The following is a 25,055-nucleotide window of genomic DNA, read 5'->3' on the forward strand; positions in this document are numbered from 1 at the left end:
AAGAGCAGCGGGTTCTACTGTCTGGATGATTGACTCATCTGACATCGTAACATCAGCCAACACGGCTTTCCTGTGCTGTCACTGTGAACGGTTGAAAGCAATGGGAAACTAGAGCTTACTATTCGCGAGTACATGCAGCTCTACTGTATGGCTGAATGATGATGGCATCTTCTTGGGGTAAAATATTCCCGAGTGAAAATAGTTCCTCATTCGGATCTCCGTGCGGGGAATGCTCAGAAGAATGTCGTCATGAGGAAAGACAAAACGGATCGGAAGGTGAAATGTTACATCCCTTAATCGGGTAAGTAGACCACAAAATATAAAGAGAGATACGGAAAGGTTGAAGTTAGATATCGTGGGGATGAACAAGACTTCTGGTCAGGTCAGTAAAGCGGTATGAAAAATAAAATAGTGGTAATACAGGACTAGGTCTAATAATGAATAAGAAAATGGGAATGCGAGCAAGTTACTACTTGCAGCATAGTGAACGCATCACCGCCGAGACAGACACAAAACCAAGGCCAACCACATTAGTGCAAGTTTATATGCAAACTACGTGACGGAGAGACTGGAAAAATATGTGATGAGATTAAAGAAATTATTCAGCTATTTAAGGGGCAGGAAAATTGATTGCGGTTGTGAATTCCTTGGTAGGAGGAGAAGGAGAAGGATAAAGAACAGCAAAATATGAGTTATAGGAAAGGAATAAAAGAAGAAGCACTCAGGTGAAATTTAGTACAGAGTATAATCTAATCATCACTAACATATGGCTTAAGAATCATGAAAGAAGGCTGTACTCGTGGAAGAAACCTGGAAACATAGGAATGCTTCATATTGATTATATAATGTTAATATTGAAATTTTGGAACCCGATTTTTAAAATACATTTCCAGGGACAGGTATGGACTCTGAAGATAATTTATCTTTTATGAACTGTGAATTAAAACTGAAGAATCTAGAAAAAGGCAGGAAATTAAGGTGAGGGAGACCTGGTAAGTTGAAAGAACCAGAGGGTGTTGAGCGTTTCAAAGGAAATATTAGACAAAGATTGACTGAATAGAGGGGAAATAATACAGCAGAAGACGAATGGGTAGCTTTCAGAGATGAAGTAGTGAGGACAGAAGGATCAAAGAGGTACAAAGCAAGGAATAATAGAAATATGTGGACATCAGAGATATTGACTTTTATTACTGAAAGGAGAAAACTTAAAAAATTGGTAAGTGAAGTGAGCGAAAGGGAATACAGATGTCTAAAAAGACGACAATGACAGAGAGCGCAAAATGGCTATGATACAATGAGAAGAATTTGACAAAGCGCCGAAAGACTAATTGGAAACAAGACCCCTGGAGTAGACGACATTGCCTCAGATCTCCCAACAGCCTTGGGAGAGCCAGCAATAACTAAATTATTCCAGCTAGTACGCGAAATGAGAGAGGGGAAAGACCCCCAGACTTCAACAAGACTGTAATTATTTCAGTTCCAAAGAGGGTAGGTGCTGACAGGTATGAATAATAACTAACTTTCAGGTCAGTAAGTCATCGTTGCAAAATGCCGATACCTATTAGTTGCAGTAGAATGGAAACCTGGTAGAAGACTATAGATTCCGGAGAAATGTTGGAATACTTGAGACAATGCTGACCCTACGACTTACCTTAAAGGGTAGGTTAGAGAAAGGCAAATGACGATCTTGATTGGAATATCCTCTTTGAGATTCTGAAAGCAACAGGGATGAAATACAGGGAATAAAAAGTTACTTACAGAGTGTAAAGAAACCACATGCACTTATAGGAGTCTAAGGGCACGAAAGGGAATGAGTGGCTGAAAAGGGAGTGAGACAGGGTTGTACCCTATCCCCGATTCTGTTCATTCTCTGTAGTGAGCAAGCAATAAAGGAAGCCAAAGAAATATTTGGAGAAGGTATTAAAGTTCAGGGACAAGAAATAAAACTTCGGGGTTTGCCGATGACACTGTAATCCTGTCAGAGACAGTAAAGGACTTGAAAGTGCAGCTGAACGGAATGGACAGTATGTTGGAGGAAGGATATAAGATGAACATTATCAAATGCAAAACAAGTGCAATAAAATGTAGTCGACTTAAATCAGGCGATACATAGGGAGTTAGATTAGACAGATGATATTAAAGGTATATTTGCTATTTTGAGCAGCAAAATAACTGATGATGATCGAAGTAGAGAGAATACAGCTAAACCAAGAGAAGACAGATTAATGGAGGGAGGTTGTAAAATATTTCATGAAATTGGCGGAAGATCTCTCGTGTACTTCCAAAGCGCTACTAGTAGTCGATCTAGCACGAAGACTGTGCGTAGGCAGTCAAAAAGAATAAGGTGCAATGGTCGAGCAACTCATCAACCGCCACACATTTCTGTAGTCGATGCTAAGCAGCGCTTGAGGAAGTGTTAAGGACCGAAGCCATTGGACAGTGGAAGAATGGAAACGAGCGATTTATGTATCTCCTTATTGCGCACAGTTATGAAGACGGTCTGCAGCACTGTGACTGCGTGCAGCAGAGAGACAGTTCGGAGACGATTATTGTATCAGCAAGCCAATGCAACCTGTCATAAATGACAATGATTTGTGGACAATATCATTCCTGAAACAGACTGACCTAACTAGAATCGCGGCCTGAACTCACTGGAACACCTTTGCGATCAGCTAGGACGTCCATTTCGCACCAGACCGCAGCATCCAACATCAGTATCCTTTCTGGTTTCGGAACTTGAGAAAGAACAGTCTGACATTCCTCCACAGACTTCAGACACCTCAATGAAAGTGTCTCCAGCGAGTTGACGCCAAGGTGAAGGGTGGATTCAAATGGTTAAAATGGCTCTGAGCACTATAGGACTTAACATCTTAGGTCATCAGTTCCCTAGAACTTAGAACTACTTAAACCTAACTAATCTAAGGACATCACACACATCCATGCCCGATGCAGGATTCGAACCTGCGACCGTAGCGGTCGCGCGGTTCCAGACTGAAGCGCCTAGAACCGCTCGGCCACTGCGGCCGGCTGAAGGGTGGACACGTCCCATTTTAACGTCCGTTAGTAGATGTCCGGACACTTCCGATCAGATAGTGAACTTACTCCACGACGTCGGCGAAGAACTTGGTGATCAAAAATCGTACGTCAAGAAAGTGCCTACTTTTCCTGTTACACAGCAAATACGAACATTTCATTCCCCATCAAAATCCCAGCGGGACTTCTAGTGATCGACCATTGAATTACGAGTATATTGATTCTCGTCAACCGGTAGAGACAAAGCTGCAGCTGTTCCTACTTGCCGACAAATTAATCTGGAAGCCTTCGATCTCTGACCAGTCCTCGCATTCCTTTCTTTCAGAGGTTGGCGCCAGCAGCTACCCCTGCTCTGACACTTACGCCGGTTCTGAGGCGTTCTCGGAGTCTGAGACGCAAGCTCTCAGAGACTACATCCTGGCCAACGCCAACCGCATCAAACTTTACCTCACATTCCACAGCTACGGACCCGTAAGTAACAGATACAGCATTGTCTAATTAACTCATAAAAGCTGAAATGATATTGCTGTGCATTAGTTGCCAACTAAGTGCATTTGACCACCCATTCCTACAGATAGTTGCACATTAACATATTATCCAGGAAAAGGGCATTACTACGAATGAACTTAAAAAATTAATTTACGTTAATTTCGCTGTATTGTTAAATAGCGAGAAATACTATTATTTATCTTGATTATTGTTGAACAGACTGACGTTGTCATACTGGTTTATATGCAGTGGCTATTTTTTACTTCTTATTTTTTTTATTTTTTTAACTGCTGCGAAAACTAATATGGCGTATCATAAGGTTATAATTTAAATAATAATTCAACTCTAACAGATTGCACATAGTAATGCACAGCTTTTATTCTGTTGTTGTTACGTCACAGTTTATCATAGTTTACAGCCTTAACGCCTCTAAATCGATACAGATCACCTCAAAAGTGTTGTTAACAAACTGACAGCAGGGTACAAGCCGTCTCAGCTGTCTTAGTTTGAATAAATCCAGCACTTAAACAAATTTCCGGTACACCGTTACCCTCTACGTTATTTTACTTCACAAATTTCCTTTTTTGTTTCTTGTAATTTATGTAGTCTAATAATTGGTTTCCAATGTAACAAATAGATTCGCGTTTGCACTACGCTCAGCGACAAGCTTCAGCTGTTAAGAATTTACATACAGGGCTCAATTTTTTAAAACGGCTTTTGACTTGTCCTGATATACCTTTAACTAATAATTTTTTTCAATATTAGTAAAATACAAAAAGGGCCAATTTCATAAAATAAATCGTGTTAACTTATTAGAGTTCGCTGAAAAAACATAAAAAAACATGTTCCCCAAAAAATTGCACTAAGAGTAATAGACATGTTTTGCTATTCAGGAAAATAACTGACGATGGCCAAAGTATAGAGTGAATCAAATGCAGGCAGGCAAGGGCAAGAAAGGCAGAACTTGCGCTGTGAGGGATCCGTACAAACTTAATTATGTATAGACAGTTCATCGAGATCCTCGACGATATTTGCCTGTTATCGATATTGATACTTGCAAGATATCAGTTCTGATATTTCCAACACTTTCGAGAATATTTTAACTTTAAGTTACTTCGGATAACAAATAACAAAATGAATATTATTTCGTATAGTGTGATTACAAAGTAATAGTTTTAGGATTTTTTCCTTATGTGAAACTTTGCTTCTCGCCAAATTTCATGAGACTACGTCAACTGAAAGTGAATTATGTGTTTCGATGGGTAAGTTTGCTAGCATCAAAATATGTTGCGAAGATGGCAGTATCTTCTTATTACACTGACTGATAAGCTTACATTTATTTCTCAGAGAAGGGACAATAGACCTGAGTATGTGACATAAATTTCAAAGTGGTACTTCCGCACATTCCTGAGGAAAAGGGTTTTAGCAGTAGGGCAGACAGGCAGGCAGAGAGGCGAAAGTGTGTTCTATTTTTATCGATTCAGGCACGGAATCCTAAAAAGTTATATTTTAATGTCTACTATAAATAAGGACAACAAAGAAAAGATCAGAGACATTAGGGCCCTTATGGAGGCACGTAAAACGTCGTTTTCCCCTCGATACATTGAGCGGCACCCACATGCCTGCAAGATGAGTGGTCTGCCAAGCGAGTGGATTCATTTTTATTTATCAATTAACATGAGCTCTAGTACTCACAATTAATTTACAAGTTATTCTCCTGTTTGAATATTAAGCAACGGAAACGGATAACCCACGTCTGACTATTAGTAATTTACACAACTCTGACTGTTCACTACGCACTGGCAATACCACATTTTCTTTCTCACCCAACGGCTTTGATCAACACGTGCCCATCGCACTGAATATGAATGGCGCACACATTATAAATTCTGGATATCATGACAACATACTGTTCGAAGGAAAAGGCCACCAATCTTTTTCTTTTCACTATCTTTTTTATTCCGATAAATTCTATAACCTAAACACACCATTACATTTTCTACAAGAATTACACATGAGAAACTCCGTCCTGTGGGCATGGCTTTACATTAGTGATTCTCTATCTTATGGTCTCGTAATTATTTAACGCTACAGTGCACTTTCTGGATAGGATGGTGGATCTTTTGCTGTATCTCACACTTCGACTCTCACACCCATCATCACGAAAATTTCCTCCAGACCGAGCGGTACAAAAGGAACATGCATAACCCACTACCTATGAACCTATCTTGCTACCCTCCAATGCCAACCACAAATACTTAAATTTCATGAAATACATCACACTGGCAACATACAATACAGAGAATAGTCACACGTTATAATCACATCACTTTCAGCTTTCCCACTTCAATTAGTATTTATCCCAGTTTCACACGACACTGCCCCACTTCGTAACTTTTCTTTCCTACTATGAACTCTGGAGAATATATGCACGTCTTCCTATGCAATGCAAGCCAAGTGGCGTTGCTGGATAGACGGCTGACTCACCTTGCTTCTCTCTCAAAGTATTATAGTTTGAATCAAGCGTCACACGGTAACATAACACGCAAAGTAATATTAAGAACATATTCATCACACACGCGAGTCCTCAACTGGTACCATGGACGAGTACTTCTCTTTATCCTTTGCCTCATACACAGACTGATACTCACACAGTACTCACGACGTGGAAGTACTCGTCTCTAATTTCAAGTCCTGCACACGCCATTTCTTAAATATTTCCAACTTATAGTACACACGCTAGTAATTCAGCTTAACTCAAAAAAAATGGTTCAAATGGCTCTGAGCACTATGCGACTTAACTTCTGAGGTCATCAGTCGCCTAGAACTTAGAACTAATTAAACCTAGCTAACCTAAGGACATCACACACGTCCATGCCCGAGGCAGGATTCGAACCTGCGACCGTAGCGGTCACGCGGTTCCAGACTGAAGCGCCTTTAACCGCACGGCCACACCGGCCGGCGCTTAACTCAAGCACTCGGAAGTATTTTAGCTTATTGCTACACGTTGTTTCATTGTGACCGCTGCTCACTTCCGAAGATTACTATGATCCCCTTAATATTACCTGCCTGACATCTAATTCTCCCCACAAAAGTTCCTGAAATAGAGAAATTGTTATTCCAAATTACTCTTAAGTATTTCACACGCACACCATGTCTCCACTCTTTTGTCTTTATGGAGCACACCTAAGACAGGTCTTACCAACTCAAGATCCAGCGGCAGAGTGCTGAAACATGGCCGTTCTTCAGGTCATCTCGCACCTCCGTCGAGGTGGGGGAAGACCATGCTACCCATTGGTCAGCCACATTTCAGGCGCTCAAAGCTCAGGTAAATGTCATCTCTTCGGTTCCACCAAAGGTGCCCAAAGGACCGTCTCAAAGATGATCATATATTGCACATTCACTATCTGTGGTTAGCAGACGACCATACATTCATTCATTTCGCAGATCTCACCAAATTGGATGTAGGGATTTATTTTGTGGGAGTGCACATGTAATCAATTAAATAAATAAATTGTCATTCTTTCCTACACTGCTATGCGGCTTCGCTGTATTAATTGAAATTGAGTTATTATTAGAAAAAATATGTTGTTATGACAGGAATAACGAAGAATGTTGTACCTATTTTCAATGTCGGGCAGTACTGTACCCTTTCAACATTTGCGAGTGGAACACTAGTAGCGGTACAAGATACGTTCTGCCAACCCTCATACGGTGGCTTGCAGAGTATGGATGTCGCTGTAGATGTAGAAATATAAATGTTAAAGAGTATTTTCTGAATTTGTGTGTCTGGAGTGTAGCCTTGTACAGAACTGCAAAGTGGACCATAAACAGTTCAGACACGAAGAGAGTGGAATAAAAAGAAACTACCTGGTCCCAGAGACCTTTTAAAGTTTCGAATATCTCTGATGTATACAGGGTGAATCACCTAAAACTTTTCCATGTAATGGATTGGTAGTTAGAGGCTCGTGTTGTTACCCAATCAATAAATTGTAATAATACTTAAAAAGTGTATTATTTGTGTTGACATACACTTTTTAAGTGGAACAATGCCTACACGTTTTTAAGTGGAACGATACCTATTGACATTAGCATACAAACCTGGATAAATTAGAATGTCAGAGGTGTTTATTTCAGGATGCCAGTGTGAGTCGTTTACGAGATATCGTATTTTGAAAAGTTCCCATATCAGCTCTTGTACAATACCTGTGGTAGCAGACACTAAAGAACAATACAGGTGTACGTACTAGTTATGAGGATTCTAACCAGTACCGAGACAAGTGACCATCACAGGTTGTGTTCAAAGTGACCGCCGGCACCGGTCTGGTATGGAACCAGTCTGGTATGGAACGAATGCTGCACACGTGCTAGTATTTCAGCGGAGATGTCCGAACAGGCTGCAGCAATATGTCGTTGCATAGCATTGGGTGTGGGTGCTATGTCCTTGTATATGCGTCTTTCAGCTTTCCTCAGAAAAGTCTGCAGTCGTCAAATCTGGAGAACGGGTTGGCCAAGGTACAGGTCCTCTGCTTCCAATCCAACGACATGGAAACAATTCGTGAAGACATTCTGCACTAATTCGTGTGCCATGCACTGGACAGAGATAATGTTGGTACCACACATTCTTCCAAATCTGCAGAGAAACGCCTTCTAGCATCCGTGGAAGGATGCAATACTTGTGGGCGTTCAGTGTTCCATATATGAAACACAGACCTCTAAGCTGATGCTTCACTATGCCGCACCACTCGTTTACCCATGGACGCTGACGTTTCACCAACGGGGATTGTCCACAGACCAACAGCGCATGTTTCGATGGTTTACATGGCTATAATCGGTAAATGTGGCATACCTTTGGAGTATTCGGTCTGAATGCCCACGTACGGAAGTTAACACGATTCTCGATGGGGAGAGACATGATAGGAATGGAACCTATGCCGATGGAGAAAGCGTAGGACACTTGCTTGACTCATGCCACTTGCTCGTGTGATTTAGCGGAAGCTAACGTGCGGTTCAACTGCGACAGAATAAGAAAATTAATTTCATCTTTTCTGTCGTCACTTGCTTCCTGCTGTTACGTTGTCTATGTGTTGCATTGCCGTTTTCACGTAACTGGTTGAAGAAGATGATAAATAATTGCCGATATGGTTGGCGTCTACTGGGATATCTCGTCGCCTACATCGGACAAGAAATAACTCCATATACCATGATCATGTCGGCCTTTTCTGCACTGGTAAATCCCATCGTCCACTCACGAACTGCTGCTTGGACTGTCACACGCTAACGATTAGAAAGCCGCAGTGCACTCAAAGAACACACAAGCACATTGTAAGCAAATATAACAACATTGTACCCAGCAACTACGCCGGGTGAATGGTACAAACAAGCGTCGGTGTGGAAACTTTTCAAAATACGGTATCTCCTAAAGAGAATCTTGCAACAAACACCACTAACATTCTAATTTACCCTACAGTTAATTTTTTAAAGTCAATGGGCATTATTCAATTTAAAAGAGTATGTCTGTACAAAAAACAGACTTTCTAAGTATTAACACAATCCCTTTCTTGGCTAACAATACGAGGTCTTGACTACCAATTCAGTCTATGAAAACAGCACATCTATTGCACTTTCCATTTCCGCAAAGTTTGCGGTGCAAGTTTCAGGTGATTCATCCTAAGTATACAGATTGAAGTGATGAATAAATATTTGCAACAAGGCCGAGATTCGAACGGGGGTCTCCTGCTCAAATTGTCATTCATACCAATCGGTATACCCCCTAAACTCAAAGAACATTGTACAGACTCGCCTCCTGTATCTGAAAAGCACTGGGCGAGCCTTGGTATAAGGTTACATTCGTCACTGCAGCCTTCACATGTACATCACAGATGTTTGTGACTTGGAAAGGACTCAGAAATCACAGTTTCATTTAATTAAGGCACCTACGCCTGGGTTTCAGGCAGGTTCCTCCATTTTATTCGATGCTGCAGTGGCATTCCAGACAAGCTGAAGAGCCTCTGCAATGCTGTTTGAATTTAGGGGGAATACCAAGTGGACTGAAGCGTTAATGGGAATTTGAATTTAGGGGAGAGACGTGCTAAGGCAATTCGCGCAATATTGCAAAGACACTACAATCCTATAACATTCCCATCCCTCCTGGTCCACATTCAGCACCATCACATCTCCTATGCCATCCGCAAACTAAACTCCAGGAACCCATTGTGATCCCTCTGATCACCAACCATGGTACATTGTTGCACCTTCACAAAAAACATGCCTCCATTCCTACTCTCACACACACTCCATACCCATCACAACCCAACTTTAGCCAACTCCCTCTCCGAGACTATGATAACCGCCATGATATTTATCCCTCCTACCAGTCTTAACTTTTCCCCATCCATCCCACTGCAGATCAAGGCCACTGCCTCCTATTTGCTCTCCATTAATACCTCCACATGTACTACACTACTCTTCATCCTCTGTCTTTACCAGTGCTTCTCTTCCCCCTATCGGCCTTTCCATACTTTCCCTACATAATAGACCCACTCGCTTTATTCAAACCCCTAAAACCTATGGAACGTATTTTCTCCTCCGACAAGACTTCTCACCCAGTGCAGGTCCATCAGAGTGAAAGCTCAGTTCTTCAGTCTTTTTATCAGAAGAATTTCAACTTTCTATGATGTCTTATTAAAATGGATACATTTTCGTTTTTCAGCTTTCTGTTTTTGATTTTTTATTTAAAGTAGAAAAACAGCCACAAATTTTATTTCTCTTACTGTATTTTTTAATTCGCTTGACTTAAGAGCGGACTGAAAGCCGACCACCTTCCACGTGTGGCAAGGGGCATGAAATAGCGAAGGAAAAGAAAAGGTATTATGTTTAATGTCAGTCTGTGCACACATAATATCTATATTCTCGATGTTGCATTGACTACCAGGACTCTGAAATAACGTACTTCTTCACATAGACTTCAGTATCGAGATTAGTTTTGTAATTTCTTTCGAATGGAAGAGGGATTTTTTCGAAGCTGCTCACCATCATTGCAAAAGATATTTACGGGCAAGATACGAACATGATCCAATCCATAAGTCAGAGACAGGAAGACATATTTTACAGAAAGTTTCATAATAGCACTGGAACCGCGCGACCGCTACGGTCGCAGGTTCGAATCCTGCCTTGGGCATGGATGTGTGTGATGTCCTTAGGTTAGTTAGGTTTAAGTAGTTCTACGTTCTAGGGGACTGATGACCTTAGAAGTTAACTCCCATAGTGCTCAGAGCCATTTGAACCATTTTTTTTTTCATAATAGCAAAAACGTCCAGTATGTAACTTGTACTTACTTTCAGACGTAGACTGTCAGTCACGTTAAGATTTCTGGCCACTGGGGAAACATTCCACTCGTTGGCCTTGTAGCAAATACATTATTTATAATAAATAACCTATACATTTGAGATAGTACATTAATCAACAAGAAATACCTAGAACCTTTTAGAAAACGAAAGGTGGAAAAATGGTAAGGAGGTGCATGGGAACTTGCCAGTTTTCTCTTCATAACTCTGCACTCACGACACTAACCTCGGCGTTACAGCCCAACGTAGCAACAAGGCCTACTTACGATGGTTGGAACTTTAATAGTGACAACTATTCGTTTACAGCCCGTACAAAATAGACACGTGTTTCAAAGTTTTACTGGCCTCCCAAGTAGTCATTGATGGGAAACTCCATATCGGTGGTTGATGTTTTCAGTATTACACTTGAGACTTACGAAAGTATACCACTTCAATGCTATGCCACAATGAACATCTATGAAAAACGCGGTTTTTTTTGGTACAGTCTGCATATTAAACATCAAATAATGACATCGGTGGATACTGTCTTTAGAATATGTATGATATATAAGATGGTTGGTACTTGAATAGTGGCAACTATTTATTTGCAGCTCGTACAAAATAGATACGTGTTTCAAAGCTTTACTGACCTTCAAAGTAGTCACCAGCATTGTGTATAACCAGTTGCCAGTGATGTGGAAGTCGTAGGATACTCTTAACAGTGCCAGTTGTGCTGACACTTCGAGCGGCGCGGTCTATTTCCCGATGAATTTGTAGCAGCTCTGAAGCGAATGCCGTGAAGTGTTTCCTTCAGTTTAGAAATCGAGTTGAACTCACGAGGGCTTAAGTCAGGGGAGTGCAGTAGATGGTATAGCACTTAGCAGCCCGATCAGTCGAACAAATCAGTAACAGCTTGCATCCACACACCATCCTGTAAAACGATGGTCAGGTCCTCTGGAAAGTGTCATCACATCTGTCTCTATGCTGTTCATTTTTGGAACACAACCTACAACCAGCTTAGGGACAGAAGTGATGACACTTTCTGCAGAACCTGACCATCATTTTGCAGGACAAAGCTCAATAACGTACAGTGCAAGATGTTACTGATTTGTTTGACTCATGTGGCTGCTAAGTGCTATACCACCTACTGCACTCCCCTGAATTAAGCCCTCGCGAGTTCAACTCGATTTCTAAACTGAAGGAGACACTTCACGGCATTCGCTTCAGAACTGCTACGAATTCGTCGGGCAATAGACGTCGCCGCTCGAACTGTCAACACAACTGGCACTGCTAAGAGTATTCTACGACTTCCATATCGCTGGCAACGGGTTATACACAATGTTGGTGACTACTTTGAAGGTCAGTAAAGCTTTGAAACACGTATCTATTTTGTACGAGCTGCAAATAAATAGTTGCCACTATTCAAGTTCCAACCCTCTTATATATCATACATATTCTAAAGACTGTATCCACATATGTCATTATTTGATGTTTAATATGCAGACTATACCAAAAAAACCGCGTTTTTCATAGATGTTCATTGTGGCATAGGACTGAAGTGGTATACTTTCGTAAGTCTCAAGTGTAATACTGAAAACATCAACCACCGATATGGAGTTTCCCATCAATTTATTATAACAATGCGTAGCTAAAACGGCGCGTTTCCGAGAGATCCTCAGTTGGAAGATGCTTTGAAGCAGTTTGCATTCATACTATACACTGTATTAGAAAGAGAATCCACCAAATACGATGTTTAGGGCCATGCAATGTCGCGGCTCCGATATTTTCCCTGTAACGAAAAACGATGCGCATCTCACTGGCCACGGTCCTCTTCAAGAGGCAAAAATCTGACGAGCCAGATTTTTTATTTCACTCTGCGCAGTATCGTGGAATCTGGAACGAGGCGATGTGACGTACCTAGCTCCTCGTCCACGTGCGTATTTACGTCTCGTGAGATGACGGCTTAAAACTTAACACATAAACGATGAAGGTAAACGTTGGATTTACTGTGTAATACATCATCATAAGCATAAAGTAGACTGATATCAGTAGCTAACCTGCTCTTACACCACAACAACAAAGGCAATTCGGTGTCAATTAACAGCTGACCCTGAAGATGAAACCTCGTATATGTAAGCTCACAGTAATCTCCTCACAAAAGCTGGCGTGATACGTACTTTTATTCTTGATAGGTTTTTCTTGTTGTCAACAATTTTTTTTCTGAGAAATACACTACTGGCCATTGAAATTGCTACACCAAGAAGATGACGTGCTACAGACGCGAAATTTAACCGACAGGAAGAAGATGCTGTGATACGCAAATGATTAGCTTTTCAGAGCATTCACATAAGGTTGGCGCCGGTGGCGACACCTACAACGTGCTGACATGAGGAAAGTGTCCAACCGATTTCTCATACACAAACAGCAGTTGACCGGCGTTGCCTGGTGAAACGTTGTTGTGATGCCTCGTGTAAGGAGGACAAATGCGTACCATCACGTTTCCGACTTTGATAAAGCTCGGATTGTAGCCTACCGCGATTGCGGTTTATCGTATCGCGACATTGCTGCTCGCGTTGGTCGAGATCCAATGAGTGTTAGCAGAATATGAAATCGGTGGCTTCAGGAGGGTAATACGGAACGCCGTGCTGGATCCCAACGGCCTCGTATCACTAGCAGTCGAGATGACAGGCATCTTATCCGCATGGCTGTAACGGATCGTGCAGCCACGTCTCGATCCCTGAGTCAACAGATGGGGACGTTTGCAAGACAACAACCATCTGCACGAACAGTTCGACGACGTTTGCAGCAGCATGGACTATCAGCTCGGAGTCCATGGCTGCGGTTATCCTTGACGCTGCATCACAGACAGGAGCGCCTGCGATGGTGTACTCAACGACGAACCTGGTGCACGAATGGCAAAATGTCATTTTTTCAGACGAATCCAGGTTCTGTTTACACCATCATGATGGTCGCATCCGTGTTTGGCGACATCGTGATGAACGCACATTCGAAGTGTGTATTCGTCATCGCCATACTGGCGTATCACCCGGGGTGATGGTATGGGGTGCCACTGGTTACACGTCTCGGTCACCTCTTGTTCGCATTGACTGCACTTTGAACAGTGAAGTTACATTTCAGATGTGTTACGACCCGTAGCTCTACCCTTCTTTCGATCCCTGCGAAACCCTACATTTCAGCAGGATAATGCACGATAGCATGTTGCAGGTCCTGTACGGGCCTTTTTGGAAACAGAAAATGTTCGGCTGCTGCCCTGGCTAACACATTCTCCAGATCTCTCACCAATTGAAAACGTCTGGTCAATGGTGGCCGAGCAACTGGCTCGTCACAATACGCCAGTCACTACTCTTGATGAACTGTGGTATCGTGTTGAAGTTGCATGGGCAGCTGTACCTGTACACGCCATCCAAGCTCTGTTTGACTCAATGCCCAGGCGTATCAAGGCCTTTATTAAAGCCAGAGATGGTTATTCTGGGTACTGATTTCTCAGGATCTATGCACCCAAATTTCGTGAAAGTGTAATCACATGTCAGTTCTAGTATAATATATTTGTCCAATGAATACCCGTTTATCATCTGCATTTCTTAGCTTTTTTGATGGCCAGTAGTGTAGATTGTAGATAAGAACTGACTTTCGTTTTTAGCATACAGTTTCAAATGTGGTCGCTGGCAAAATTTGGTGAATACAAATATGTTGCTGAACAATTTTTACTTTCTGAACAGTATCATGTTCTAGTACCAGTTCATTAATTCAGTATTATGTGAATACAATGTCTGTAATCTCTTTTCAGTACTTACTCTACCCGTGGGGTTACACTAGCGAACTGCCTGACGACTGGGAGACTCTGGTAACGTCTTTTATTATACTTACCTCTTTCTCTGCATGATTTTTCATATTGATTGTGTAGTAGTATTAGCTCAACGGCAGAAATTATCCCACATTTCTAATCTATTCTCGCTGTGTCTTACAACAGGACGCCTTGGCACGCCAAGCAGATGCCGCCCAGCAAGCTGCAGGGGGTCCTAGCTACGCCATCGGTAGCTCTACAAACGTCTTGTGTAAGTAGTGTTGCGTTTTCAGTTGACCTCATGAAACGGGAGTTATACTTGAGAATTTAGCCATCGGGTTTGTGTTACAGACAGTTTCCACTTTGCTCCGAATTTTTTGAACTTTAGTATCTGAATCTTCGGAAATACACTGCATATGAGTCGGTGATTCAGTTTCTTGCCTGTTTATTGCAAAGTAAATCGTTCATCCCTCTTTTAATTATCTACTTTATTATTATTACTATTTCATTTCACTACTACTTTGAATCTGCTTTCTGCATGTATCGTACTTTGGTTAGGAATTCACTATAACCTGATGAAGGAACTAACGTAAGTTTTGCATTTAATTTTTCACGATTTATAACACACGATCTACCACTATTAACACTTGTAGCGTAGCTGCCTTACACAGAGAAGCTGATGTGGTGGAATATTTAAAGGTCACGAATATTAAATCACATGAACATTAATAATGCCCGCACGCAACAATCTTAGGTGGGTGCAATTAAATTGCTATTTTCCCTCAATTACCCTTCACAATCGATTCTTCCATTGTCAAATAAATTAGCTGTGAAAACCTCAGTACAATTACTAACCGTGTTAATCTCCTTGTCGTAAAAGTCTCTCTTGGTCGACTTTTAACCCCTACACTTCTGTATGTCGTATTAAAGCAGACTGCTAAATGTCTAACACGCTTCTGGAATATAATTTCGTAGTCTTTGGTGGCCGGAGTCAATATCCATAAAAATTAGTCTGGGTTCTAGAGCGCGTCGTGATGTAAAATGATGAGGCATCAGTTATATTAGTGTGTACTACTACTGTAACAAAGCTGACGTTATTTCTGTTCCCACAATTCCTTAAAATGGCGTAAATAAGATTCATTTTATGACTGCGTGTCAGAATTGCAGAAGAAAGCTGCTGTTGTTTTTTGTGGAATGCAATTTAACACGGTGCCTTATTGTCCTTTTTTGACCATCAAGAGTGAGCTGCTTTTATGGGGTGGTGCTACTCCCGCGTCGTTTCGTGGTGGCTAGGAGGGACCAGTGTGTCGAATAATATAATATGGTTACCAGGCACAAACATAGAAAAGCCAGTCTTGGTGGTGTACTTAGTCATATATTTAGCCCTAAAAGCCGGACTATCCATTTTAAATAGAAATAGAGTCCATTAGATATTCATAGTCATTTATTAATGAACAATTACAGTCAATGTTTTGCGAGATCGACATTAGATGTGCTTAAGCTAATAATATAATCAGTAAACAGCCTTATAATTTGGCAATTATGATAGCTACTAAGTGCTCAGTCATCTTAATTGCTCGTTCGGCCTACGAAGAAGAACGTATTTATAACACTAGCATTGGTTCATACATCTATATATACTTATGGTGTATGTCCTTATTCCTCCGTATACTTATTCCGGGACTAAGTCATCAGTTTGGAACGGGCCTTGGTAGCGCATTCTCTACTTCATCACAGAAAGGCCCAACAGAAGCCAGACAAGGCAGAGTTGCAAATATTTGGCCGGACTTGACTGTAAAAATCCGGACATGACATTTTATAGCTGACATGATGATAGTGGTTTGTGAAGCGCTCAACTGCGTGGTTATCAGCGCCCGTGCAAATTCCCAATCCTTGCACTATCCAATCTCGGCACTTTCCCGAATGATCATGAGATGACGAGGACAACTCAATCACCCAGTCCTCTTGCGGAAAAAATTACCAACCGAACAGGAACCGAAGTCAGATTCTCGTCATCCAGAGGCAGCACCACTAGGCACTTTTTTTTCAGAACCTTCCTGGCGCCCAAAGGGAGGGGTGGGGGCAAAGTGGGGAGGGATCGCAACTCAAGACCTGGCCACCATGTACCGTTCCCACCCTCCAGGAACCAAGGAAAGCGTAGGGAACGTGGAGCAGAGATACAACGAACATCATTTATTTATTTATTTTCCTTTTCGTTCTTTTTATTTTTATTTATTTACTTATTTTTGTCATTAATACCACTGACGATATTAGGTAATCGCCACCACACGATGAGGGCGCAGCAAGACGTCAAACTAATTAAGAATATCAATGTATAATTTTTCCGAGAATAACATTCTGATGACCAGTGAATATATTGGTTCGAAGTGTGGGAGAGGCGGGGATCAACGCTTCATGACAGAACACCCCGCCTCTGGGGTGGGTTAAGGAAATCACTGCAAATCAAATTGGTGAAAAATTATCTGTGTCTTGGACTGCGGGCAACTGCACAATGGGATTCTTTAAGGAACTGCTATTAGTCAAGGATACTTTTCTCCCCATCAGCAAACAAGCAGTGTGCTGCGTGTTCACAAATCCACTTCACAGAGTTAGCCTTCGCTTGTGGGAAGTATCCCGCGTCCAGAAAAAACAAAAAACAGCAGTTGAGTATCTGATGAGGAGTCGTAAGGGTAACGAGGGACAACATCTACCATACCAAGAACCAGATATCTCTCGCCTTCTGCACACCAGCCGGGCGTGCTCGTCTGTGTTAAGCACTGGCGGGTTTTGATCCCGACATAGCCACTAGACCACGAGCTGCGGACGATACATTCGACAAGTCCGGCTAAAGCCGGACATGTGGCAACCCTACTTTACCTCCAGCCGCGTGTGACGGACCAACCCCATGAGCGCCTCTGCCAGCCAAGACGATGGCAGGCTGTGTCCATTATCGCGATTCATGTTGTGGGACGGTCTCTCGTATTTTCCATCTTTTTCACGTTTAAAAAGCATCTACATCTACCAGATAGAGTTAAGAACAATGGAATAGTGACCGTTAGTTCAAGTTACTAAAGTTACAACGTTTAAATGCACTATTGTTTAATTTCTGCTTCGAAGAAGCGTCCAAAGAAAACCCAATGGCACTGGAATAGCAGCTGAAGTGTTCGCGACGTAGATCTCTTGCCCCCTCTCCACTTCTAACATCCAACCGTATTATATATTCTTTTAAGGAATTATTGGGCTAGGACTTCAATATGGGACCGAAATGTTGTTTTTTCATATCATGGTGCTTCTGATCCTATATAATAAATGTACACAGTATCTGATCAAAAGTATCGATAGAGAATGCGGAACAGATGACTAGACATCACGAGATGCCTTTATAAAAGAAGGCGGGAAGTATTGTGATATCAGTAGAGGAGGAGTAAGAGCAGAATGGATCCGTCAGGACAGCTCAGGGACTTGGATCGTGACCTAGTGTATATCACTTGCGTAACAAACCCAGGAGGAACATTTCAGCCCTTATAAAGCTGCGCGACTGTTGGTAATGTGGTTGTGAAATGGAAACGCGAAGGAACAACCGCAGGTAAAACTATGCCAGACGGACCTCATATCATCTTGGACATGGACCGTCGAGCATTGCGGAGGGTACATGTAAAAAATATCGTGTAATCAGCTCAAGGACTCAGAGTTTCAACGTGCTAATGGGAGTCCAGCTGACGCAATGTTCGTACAGAGTTACACCCTAATAAGACACAAAAAAACGACGCATTACGAAGAAATTATGCAGATGGGACGGAAGTACCCTGTACAGACAGAAAATGGTTACAGTTACAGAAAAATGAATGATTTATTCAAGCGAAAGAGTTCGTCAACTGAGTAAGCCAATAAAGCATTGGTCCGCCTCTGGCAATTACACAAGCAGTTATTCAGCTTGGCATTGATTGACGAAGTTGGTTATGTCCCCCTGAAGGATATCGAGCAGATTCTGTCCGATTATGCCCTTAGATCGTCAAAACACCGAGATGTTTGGAGGGCCCTGCCCATAATGCTCCAAACGTTGTCCATTAGGGAGAGATCCGGCGGCATTGCTGCCCAAGGCAGGGTATTAGCAGGCATGAAGACAAGCTGCAGAAACTCTCGTTGTGTGGGGGCGGTCATTATCTTGCTGAAATGTAAGACCAGCTTGGGTTGCCATCAAGGGCAACCAAACGAGGTGTAGAATGTCGTCGACGTACCGTTGTGCTGTAAGGGTGCCTTGGATGACAACCAAAAGGGTCCTGCTATGCCGCGCGGGATTAGCCGAGCGGTCTCAGGCGCTGCAGTCATGGACTGTGTGGCTGGTCCCGGCGGAGGTTCGAGTCATCACTCGGGCATGGGTGTGTGTGTTTGTTTCTCCTTAGGATAATTTAGGTTAAGTAGTGTGTAAGCTTAGAGACTGATGACCTTATCAGTTAAGTCCCATAAAATTTCACACACATTTGAACGTTTTTTGCGTCTTGCTATGAACAGAAATGGCACCCCAGACCATCACGACTCGCTGTCGGGTTATATGGTGGGCGACCGTCACATTGGTATCCCATCGCTGGTCGTCAGGGCTCAATTCGAAGCGGACCTCATCACTGCAGACAATTTGTCATCCCCTTCCAACAGTCATTGCGATCTGTAGGTGTATTAGTGCCGTGGCTGCATTACAGAAATTCTTTGGATAAAATAGCTCTAGCAGATCAACACTGTTCTTTCATCTCAACCCTTCCCATCCCCATTCCAGCCTTATAGGTGCAACAGCTGTTTTCACCGTCTGCATTGCTAATCCCAAAAGAAAAAAAGACATAATTACTCGTATGTGTACCTAGTTCGACAAACATTTCTCCGAGTTTTCCATTTTTGTTTCAGTAGGAACACACACACATATAACTATGCAACCTACATTACACTGAACAAGCAATAATTTAGTGTTAATACCTAAGAGAAGATTCGAAACTGTATGGGACTAGTCTTATGTATATTCAGTGTTTTAGAAGACGACTCCCCAAAAACTGCGAGACATACAGAAAATATACACACATCAGTGAATAGAGCACCTCACTAAGTTTTTAACCTAGTTTACCGCTGCTCAGTATCGGCTACGTTTCTAACGTGGCAGACATCAATACGTCGCTGACATGAATTGCCAAAGAAGGCTCATCAACAGACTGCAGTAGATATGCGTTCACAGAGATTTCTGTCGAGAGGTGCGAACTAATTCGGGGCAACATCATGGAGAGAAAAATATGTGAACATGTTCTAACATTCCTACCCCCACTGCAACTACTCCATGGTGTGTACTACAGATCGAAGCTTGGAGAGCTGCTGCATCCAATGATACGTGTTCTTTTTTTGCATGTCTTGTAGTTGAGTAGTTGTCTTCCGAAATCGTGGAGGTACTTATGAATAACTCTGTATACTATAGATTTCTCAAAAGAAAGCAGAACAATATATGAAGAAATACTTTTCAGTTTAGACTTTGACATGTATAATCTATATTATTATAAAAATTATACACAACTGACTCCTTCTCGACAGTTAAAAAAATGTGGGCGAAATGAAATGTATTATTTTCTTATTAAATGCATGGGTTGGTAGGTTAAAATATTCAGCATTGCTCGGTATTTATTTAGAGCTGTGTCTGAGACTGATCAAACGTAGAACTTATGTTTTACTCACAAAGCATCTTTGTACACAACGTTTGAGGTAGTATGATTGTGGACATAAGCGAAGAGGTTGTTTGCTACACTACCCATATAGAGGTGGGCGTGCGAAAAGCGACTGAAACTAAAGTTCACGACTGCAATACGCATAGCCTAGCCTTGTGCTTTGTCTACGGTCATGGCATAACATAAGCTCACCGGGAATTGTACACGTTCAAAGCGAAATGATAAATTGTTAGGAATAAGCGGGATATAGCGTGTAAAAACTCCCTCGCCTGCGCTGCTTCCCGTCAAAATTTCCGCTTCTATAATGTTGCGTCGGAGAGAAGGAACTTTAAGCCTCTGTGAGTGAAGGTTCTCAGGAGCGAGATCATGCGTGACGCTCTTGATCAGAGTCAAGTCACGCCCTGTTTTCAGAAGGAGTTTCCAAAGAGCGATGTTCTCAACGTTCTCGAGCAGCAGAAAGTCTCACCTCATGATCTTCATTTGATACTTCATATCGCGTAGTCCTCAGTCTTTTAGCCATTCTGATGTACTCAGAAAGACTCTACCGTTTTCTAGGCATTTTTATTCGTGAACAAAACTAAATCGAAATGTAACGAGCAGGCACCAGAATCACAAAGTGGACTTAGTAAATTCGTTTTTTCTGGAAAAGAATACAAATAAAACCTATCGGAAGAAGCAGAGAAATGTCACGTTTTAATATACAAAGCGAAATCAATAAATCCGTATATCCTAGCCAAGTAATTTCGTAAAGACAGGATTCCGGTACTTAATACTGGGAGTGAAGTAAAATTCGGAAAATACATCTGTTGGTGAGGTTAAAATAAATGAGAAGGGGGATTCATTGGTTTTTTGGTGTACTACGAAACTAACGGCACCATCTCTTGGTTGTTTGTTTTACTACGCCTTGATGGTTAAACATCAACTATTAACCTGAGGTGATAATTTTAGATATAACCTCAAATTGTGATATCTTTTATTCCACATCCAGATTTTGATTAAATGAAGCCTACATGTTGCCGCAAGCCACAGTCAAGTTGCATGTGGAAACCCCATGAAAATTCGTCTAGTTTTGTAGATTAGTGTGTTCGAACAGAAAAAAACACAGAGAGACGACGTACTTAGATGAAACATTAGATAACGATATTTTTTTCGTGATCCTATTTTGATTAAATAAACCTTATACCTAGTCCCAAGCCACGTTCAAGCCACCGGCGAAAACCTCATGATAATTAGTCTAGTATTTTTTGAGATTGTTGTTGTTGTTGTTGTGGTCTTCAGTCCTGAGACTGGTTTGATGCAGCTCTCCATGCTACTCCATCCTGTGCAAGCTTCTTCATCTCCCAGTACCTACTGCAACCTACATCCTTCTGAATCTGCTTAGTGTATTCATCTCTTGGTCTCCCTCTACGATTTTTACCCTCCACGCTGCCCTCCAATGCTAAATTTGTGATCCCTTGATGCCTCAAAACATGTCCTACCAACCGATCCCTTCTTCTAGTCAAGTTGTGCCACAAACTTCTCTTCTCCCCAATCCTATTCAATACCTCCTCATTAGTTATGTGATCTACCCACCTTATCTTCAGCATTCTTCTGTAGCACCACATTTCGAAAGCTTCTATTCTCTTCTTGTCCATACTAGTTATCGTCCATGTTTCACATCCATACATGGCTACACTCCATACAAATACTTGGATCGTGACCTAGTGTATATCACTTGCGTAACAAACCCAGGAGGAACATTTCAGCCCTTATAAAGCTGCGCGACTGTTGGTAATGTGGTTGTGACGACTCCCTGACACTTAAATCTATACTCGATGTTAACAAATTTCTCTTCTTCAGAAACGCTTTCCTTGCCATTGCCAGTCTACATTTTATATCCTCTCTACTTCGACCATCATCAGTTATTTTACTCCCTAAATAGCAACACTCCGTTACTACTTTAAGTGTCTCATTTCCTAATCTAATTCCCTCAGCATCACCCGATTTAATTTGGCTACATTCCATTATCCTCGTTTTGATTTTGTTGATGTTCATCTTATATCCTCCTTTCAAGACACTGTCCACTCCGTTCAACTGCTCTTCCAAGTCCTTTGCTGTCTCTGACAGAATTACAATGTCATCGGCGGACCTCAAAGTTTTTACTTCTTCTCCATGAATTTTAATACCTACTCCGAATTTTTCTTTTGTTTCCTTTACTGCTTGCTCAATATACAGATTGAATAACATCGGGGAGACGCTACAACCCTGTCTCACTCCTTTCCCAACCACTGCTTCCCTTTCATGCCCCTCGACTCTTATAACTGCCATCTGGTTTCAGTACAAATTGTAAATAGCCTTTCGCTCCCTGTATTTTACCCCTGCCACCTTTAGAATGTGAGAGTATTCCAGTCAACATTGTCAAAAGCTTTCTCTAAGTCTACAAATGCTAGAAACTTGCCTTTTCTTAATCTTTCTTCTAAGATAAGTCGTAAGGTTAGTATTGCCTCACGTGTTCCAACATTTCTACGGAATCCAAACTGATCTTCCCCGAGGTCCGCTTCTAGCAGTTCTTCCATTCGTCTGTAAAGAATTGGCGTTAGTATTTTGCAGCTGTGACTTATTAAACTGATAGTTGAGATTAGGTTGTTCAAATAGGCAAACAGACAGACATGACGGTTTTACAGTTTTTTAGTAGTATAGCTATAGATGTAAAATATCTGCTTTGCAATTGCAAATGCACAGTGTTCCATGTTCGTTTTGTTACTGAGTCACCACACTGTACCTTACGTTGTTTCTACAGACGCAGCGGCTGGCGGCAGTGATGACTGGACGAAGGGTGTCGGCGGAGTAGCCCTCTCCTACACCATCGAACTTCCCGGTGGCGGCAACCAGGGTTTCAATCCTCCAGCGTCAGACATCCTCAACTTGGTGACGCCATTCTTCGAAGCCGTGCGCGTCTTCGGCCAATATGTTGCTGATAACTATGGATAAAAAGAACCAGTACTCACCGATAATTTCTATATGTTACATGTTTTTTCTGGAATAAAGAGAGATTTCTCTTTAGGTTTTCCGATTATTAATGCAACACTGAATAAGAAACCTTTTAATGCATCAAAAAGTCATGAACGGAAATACACATTTCTAAAAGCACAAAAAAATCTCGTAATCAGTTTTTACACTTATCACTGAGCAGGTTACATTTAGATACATTATGCATTAGATTTAGCAACGAAGGCCTTTCGTCAGTCGTAGTATCTTAACAGAGATGGAGAGTATTTCTGGTTTCCTCTTTCCCTTAACGCAAACATAAAGGAAGCAGTTAGAATTTATTACAGAATGCTGAAAAGTAAAGCGGGAATACATATTAGTGTCAGACCCATTTGTGGAGTTGACGACAACCTGACTTAATTTCAATAGAACTTCATTGAAAATTCTATAATTTTTTATGTTAACCGTTATTTTCATTTGCAGGTCTATAGCTAATAAAAGTTTTATTCTTTTTTTTTTAAAATGGAAATTACATAGCTACAATCTAGTAGAAGTCAACTACGAAACACCTAGTAAGATTCTCCTTCAAAAAAAAGAGTTTAATTGAAAAATTCCATTTTTGCAATTATTTTCCCCATTGTTTTAGAAGGAGAATATTATGTTCGGGTCTAGAGTTGATAAAGTACATTTTACACGTTTTTATTTTTAATTATTTATTTATTTTGGAAATAGAAGTTTCACAGCTACAGTTTATTAACAGCATAGTTGTTGAACTTCACTCTCCAAAACAACTTTTTTACCCAATAATAAGATCCTCCTTCAAAAATAATGGAGAAGATAATAAAAAGTGCACCTGCCAAATTCTATTAAAACAAAAACATTTTGACTGAGGTATCATGACCACAGAAGGGATAAAAATTATCTCTGAAGAAACTAACTGGCCTGAATTTCCAATTTAGTTATTACTACAAATGCACATGCATTACTGATTAATTCTGTTCTAACGAAGTCAAATGACATGGAGCGAAATTGTCTTAAACAGTCAATTTGTCACTCTTCAGTGATAAATTAAGATTTACCTGTAACGAAAATCTCAAGGAAGCCAACGATCACAAATTTAAGAAAGGAAATGTTTGCACTAGGAAGAAAGATCGTAATCAATTCACTTTATGGACTAAAACTCAAATGGTTGTTTCTGGGGGAGCTTTTCGTAGATGGAATGTTATGTACGTAAATTAAGGAGATGAGCATTGTATATATTCTTGATTGCTTTTTTTCCGCAGCTTTCATCAATATCATTAAACGTAACTAGGTATATCCAACACATTTAGTTTCTGAGACACCACATGCTATTTTGACATTCTGTAAAGCTACTACGTCAGTAATAATAGTACAATGGTAACCGCGTGAATCGAGCTTCGATCGGGAAGCTAACAATGCACTGTTTTAAATAAGTCATATTGTAGTTCGGTCGACAGGACACGAATGGTCAAGAGACTTGTATCCGTAATAAACCGAGTTTGCTGGTGGAAAATATAAATTCCAACGTGGAAATGATCGGTGAAACAGAGACTTATTCTGATGCGTGTCGCACGAGCGATATCTCTTTTCTTGAAGTTTCTATGTTGTGGCTTTAGAGAGAAGCCACATGCTGTAAAATATTTTAACAACTCCGGTGTCACACGCTAAGAGGCAACTACTGCTACAAATATCAAGAATCTAGGAAAATAATTGGGTGTC

At 41.3% G+C, this 25,055-nt stretch overlaps 1 protein-coding gene across 1 annotated transcript in view; it reads left to right on the forward strand.

Moving 5' to 3' along the window:
* The window catches only part of LOC126482104 (carboxypeptidase B-like), a 46,499-nt gene extending 23,181 nt beyond the window's left edge, over window positions 1–23,318 (forward strand). Inside the window, exons 5-8 of the mRNA XM_050106079.1 lie at window positions 3,359–3,504; window positions 14,656–14,712; window positions 14,839–14,923; window positions 23,128–23,318. Coding sequence (XP_049962036.1) covers window positions 3,359–3,504; window positions 14,656–14,712; window positions 14,839–14,923; window positions 23,128–23,318 — 479 coding nt within the window. The remainder of the gene's footprint in view (window positions 1–3,358; window positions 3,505–14,655; window positions 14,713–14,838; window positions 14,924–23,127) is intronic.
* Window positions 23,319–25,055: the final 1,737 nt, after the last annotated feature.

The sequence above is a fragment of the Schistocerca serialis genome, chromosome 5, assembly GCF_023864345.2.
Source record: "Schistocerca serialis cubense isolate TAMUIC-IGC-003099 chromosome 5, iqSchSeri2.2, whole genome shotgun sequence".
In the NCBI taxonomy this organism is placed as follows: domain Eukaryota; kingdom Metazoa; phylum Arthropoda; class Insecta; order Orthoptera; family Acrididae; genus Schistocerca; species Schistocerca serialis.